General features: G+C 32.2%; 1 protein-coding gene across 1 annotated transcript; it reads left to right on the plus strand.

The window, feature by feature from the left end:
• Positions 1–259: 259 nt before the first annotated feature.
• Positions 260–3,042, plus strand: LOC143255068 (U-scoloptoxin(01)-Cw1a-like). Its single transcript, XM_076510120.1, has 4 exons — positions 260–355; positions 959–1,015; positions 1,879–1,916; positions 2,206–3,042. The coding sequence occupies exons 2-4, from the start codon at positions 994–996 to the stop codon at positions 2,575–2,577; spliced, it is 432 nt and encodes a 143-aa protein (XP_076366235.1). The 5' UTR covers positions 260–355; positions 959–993; the 3' UTR covers positions 2,578–3,042.
• The last annotated feature ends 1,724 nt before the right edge of the window (positions 3,043–4,766 follow it).

The following is a 4,766-nucleotide window of genomic DNA, read 5'->3' on the forward strand; positions in this document are numbered from 1 at the left end:
TTTTCTGTTTTTCTGTAAGATGAATTCTGATTCCTCAGGTATCCTTGAGGAACTCGTGTCCCCACTCTTTAAATAAGAGTTAACTGTTACATCTGCTTTGCTCAATGACATCGTATTTGATGTGTATGTGCTTATGCAAAACTCGTCTTTCCAGCAATTCCAGGGCCAACAAACAAGATGTCTTCCTAATGACATGATTAGAAAAAAAAAAATCTAAACCCTCGTTTCCAATTGTTGACCATTTGCATACCACATGCTAATTACACCTACTTAAAATCAGCTATAAAAGCTGAACTCGGTGTAAGCTTTATCAGTATCATCACCAGTAAAGAAAAATTTCAGCCAGATACCCAAGGTAAATAGATAGTTCCAGCATAAGTAGGGTTATTCTTCATATTGGTGACACGATATTACTTTTACTGTTCATGTAGCAATAGCAATCTAAATTCATGCGGTTGAGTAGGTTGATAAATCACCACTCATAGTGCAAATTTTACAATTGCATGTTGAATTTCATGTTTCAGAAAGCACTGTCAATAACCTTTGCCTTACTAGTTGTTGTTTTTAACTTTCAACTAGTTGAACTAGTATTCTTGGTCATTTAAACAGATAAAACAAAACATCTATCTTTTAAAATCCTTAAATATACTCTAGTCCTCAGTGGTTTAGATATTTAAATTACAGTAAATGTTTTTAGAAAATGTTATATTTTAGTAAGCCATTTATTTAACTAACTTTGATAAAAAAATTTCCTTATACCTTCACAACGCTAGTTTTTCTCATAGTTTATGGTATATTGTAAGACATTTTTTAAAAAAGTTGATTTTTCTCTAATTTTGTTATTTTATAATTGTTGGAGATTTTTTTAATTTAAAAATCCAGATCAAAAACTGTTTTATCTGATAAAGTATTCAATTCGAGAGAAATAACAAGGCAAACTTTAAAACTATATTTTTAGGTGAATTTGGAGTCTGAGAAGCTGTGCTAGAGAAAATGAAATGCGTGGTATTTATAGGTCAGTATTTACTTTTCAACTGAAGAATTGAGGTCTTCTAAATGAACATTTCTTAAATTAAGATTGACTTTCATATGCACAAATTTATAAAGAGTGGGTAAAATATAATGGCTTTCCAGAATTCCAGTTCTGATTTGTTTGTTTATTTTTTGAATTTCACGCAAAGTTACGCGAGGGCTATCTACGCTAGCCATCCCTAATTTTGCAGTGTGAGACATCTAGTCATTACCACCCACTGCCTACTTTTGAGCTACTCTTTTACCAGCGAATAGTGGGATTAACCATCACATTATAACACTCCCACAGCTGAAAGAGCGAATATATTTGGTGTGACGGAGATGCGAACCCGCGCCTCTCGAATTGTGAGTCGAGTTCTTTAACCACCTGGCGATGCCAGGCCGTCTGGTTAAAGATTAACATCGACATTAATAACTCGTCTAACTAAAAAAATTATTTCCTTCAAGGGATGATTTTCACTTTTTTACGCTACCTAAAAATCATGCTTGTTTTTCCACATCTCATACTTTATTTTCTTTAATTCGTTCCTTCGGTGTTAACCAAAAATGTTTTAATAGCTCGTCCTTTTCATAAATGTAACCCATTATCAACAGGAGAATTGTTTGTAATCCTTTATTAGATTGATGAAGAATTAAAAAATTAAATAACCTGTCCACCTCACTTACAAATTCGAATTTAATGCATGTGTTAATGTTTTATTCTTAAAGAGAAAACGTACTGTTTACGAGCTACCAGGCGATGTTGGTTCAGGTAGAAGTACATTTTATAGCTCATTTTAGCGTTAGTTAGTTTCAGATATACATACCTTACTCATAAATAATTACGATTTTCTTCATGTTTTACAGCCGTGTACTGCTTAGTAGTCGCTTCATCGTTACCACGGGTATGTTAATACTGTTATTTTTTACCGAAACGTTAAAGTACACCGTAAAAAATATGTTCTTCTCCATTTTTTTGCTCTAGCAAAAGTGTTATTAATTATGAGATTTTAGTGAATTTAATAAAAAAAACAGACTAAAATTAAATATGAATTAAAGTGTTCAAAGTTCATCAACAGTAGGAATGTCTGTAATTCTTTTTTTAATTGAAGAATAATTAAAAAATAAATAACCTGTTCACTTCACTTACAAGTTAGAATTTGACGCACGTGTTATTTTTATTTTATTTTAAAGAGGAAACGTACTGCCTACGAACTTCCAGACGGCGCTGAACTCATTGTTGGACCAATCGAAACAACATTTGTGTGTGATGAGAGCCACAGTGGCTACTATGCTGATATATCAAACAATTGTCAGATTTTCCACATTTGTGACCCTAAAGAAATAGATGGAGCCAGAAAAATGCTTCAGTATAGCTTTTACTGTGGAAATCAGACATTCTTTGATCAACTTACACTAACTTGTACTTACCTGGAGACGGCGGTGCATTGTGGTAACGCAATCACCTTTCAGAATGTTAATGATAACATTGGTAATCCAGACGCTCTATTCTTAACAGAAGAGAAAGTGCAGAGCGCAAATGCTCTTAAGTCTAACACCAAGTAAACAAAGCACACCGAAACCTTACTATGATGTTTTAAGTTTTGACCAGAATTTGAACGTATTATGCATTATTATCTAATCTGCTTTTTGTACCTTATGCAAATGTATTGTTTTTTTAAATAAGGAACATTACACTAATTCAGTTCTTTGTGACAAAGCAAGGTAAAAATATTGGTTTAGAACAACTTTAAAAGGCTGAACTGATCATTTGAGCATATAATATATATATATATACGCATATTAGCATTGGTGTAAATATAAGGAACAGCTTCAGTGGTGAGAAGTGTAAAGGAGAACAGAATTTTAGATTTTTGTTAAGATGATGTTGCATTTTTACGTAGAATATATATCTCTATGGCATTTCTTCTATTAAACACTACATACGTAATGATTTTTGGTCTTGTATTTATATAGAATTGTATGAGTATCTGTGTTTGTCGTTCTGTGTAATAAAGCATGCATATAATATACAGATTTTCACTCTCTGACAAGAAAAAAATTCATCTCGACAAGATACTTTTACCTTTAGACTTTATCATTAAGTTTAAGCTTCAAACACAGTTTTCGTTCTTTATTCGTTGTTTTATGTTCTAAACACGGTTGCGAGAACATAATGATATACGATTGAGAAAGTCAAATATATTTCAGTAAAATCTAAAATGAAGGAGAACATAATTTTTTCCGAATTTTTTTTACAAGAAGCATGTTTCACTATTAAAGAAATCACGTATATAAATATTACACGAAATATTTGTTTAAAGGTAGAAAAATTTGGAGTCAGTTAGGACCATGGGATAAGATGCAGAGAACAACTTATCATTTTACTACTCTGGCACCAGCTACTTCTTTGAAGGTTGAGGTTTTTGAAGAAAATGTCACACGGTATCTCACTGTTTAGCACCTCTCAATCTGGTCTTTGGTTTGTTACGTATTATCCCATATGAGTCTCCGATTTATAATGTTACGTATTATGATTTCAAATAGTCTAAAACCGAGTTAAATTGTAATTCAAGTTTAGAAATTAATTAAATGTAGAAATGTAATAAACTTATGACGTTTGTAAACAAGATTAATATACACAGTTTAGTTTCTTAATACAAACAATAACACAATTCATAATAAAAGTTATTACAAATAGCGATTTATGTAAAAACGTTTAGCAAACTTAAAAACAATATTGAGTCTTCTATCTGGTTTGGGATTGAATATTTTATCGACGGTTCACGATTAGCGAATTAATTTCTAATTGATATCGGTACAGTTCACATGTGCGTTTTTCACAGCAGAAGTTATACGATGTTTTTATAAAAATACTAACGTGCAGTGATAAATTAAACGGTGTGTAATATTAAAAAATCTATAAACGTTCCTGATCAAGTATCTGTAGTTTCCCGATTAATATGCGTTATTCATAGTTATAGCTTCGGAGGGTTACAGTATATCAACTGCAGCAAACCAACAGTATAAACAGTGTTTTGGTGCGTCCATTTATAAACGTTAGGCGAAGTTCTCTAAAGTTCAGTTGGCACATTAATACGCTAGTGCTTTCGCGAGGCATATATTGTTGATTTTTACACTTGAGAATTGTCTACAAATTTAGGGTATAGGCAGGAACTTCGCAATACACTGATAGTATAAGCTAAATGTATTTCTAAGAATTAATATGACTCACACAAACGTCCATATTAAAATAAATATAATAGTAAATCCATCTCAGGCTAGAGTCTATAGGAGAAAAATGTGTGACACCCTCACAAGCTTCTGTGAGGAAAACTAGGTAGGTTCTGCTCTAGTGTTTAAAGGTGGCGCGAAGGAAGATCGAGATAAGAAGAAAAGAACTGAACATGCTTATGTGGTTATTCACAATGATCCAGATAAAGAAGTGCCAGAACCAGGGATAAATAGCAGTTTCTAGTATCAGCCAAGACGTAAAAAATGCTTCTTGATCAATATAGTTAGGATTAGGTGTGAGTTATAATTACATGCTAGAATAATTTGTTGATTGTGAGATTGGAGAAAATGGAAGAGCTTAGAAACTCTTGCTTCTTGAACTATCATGAGAAATATTCTAAGGATTTCCTATAATAGATTATAAATTACAATAAACTAGGAGAGTCCTGTGTTTGAAATATTGTCCATTGAAGGCGACTGAAAGAATGAAGTGACACTCCTTGGTTTTCAAACAATTAAAT

Source organism: Tachypleus tridentatus, chromosome 1 (genome assembly GCF_004210375.1).
Source record: "Tachypleus tridentatus isolate NWPU-2018 chromosome 1, ASM421037v1, whole genome shotgun sequence".
Classification (NCBI taxonomy): domain Eukaryota; kingdom Metazoa; phylum Arthropoda; class Merostomata; order Xiphosura; family Limulidae; genus Tachypleus; species Tachypleus tridentatus.

What these genes read in the sequence shown, in the direction of transcription:
- LOC143255068 (XM_076510120.1), top strand. Translation starts at nt 994, where the DNA reads ATGAAATGCGTGGTATTTATAG. An exon ending in GAAATGCGTGGTATTTATAG is followed by an intron (nt 1,016 to 1,878) that starts GTCAGTATTTAC and finishes CATGTTTTACAG; the next exon opens with CCGTGTACTGCTTAGTAGTC. An exon ending in TCGCTTCATCGTTACCACGG is followed by an intron (nt 1,917 to 2,205) that starts GTATGTTAATAC and finishes TTTATTTTAAAG; the next exon opens with AGGAAACGTACTGCCTACGA.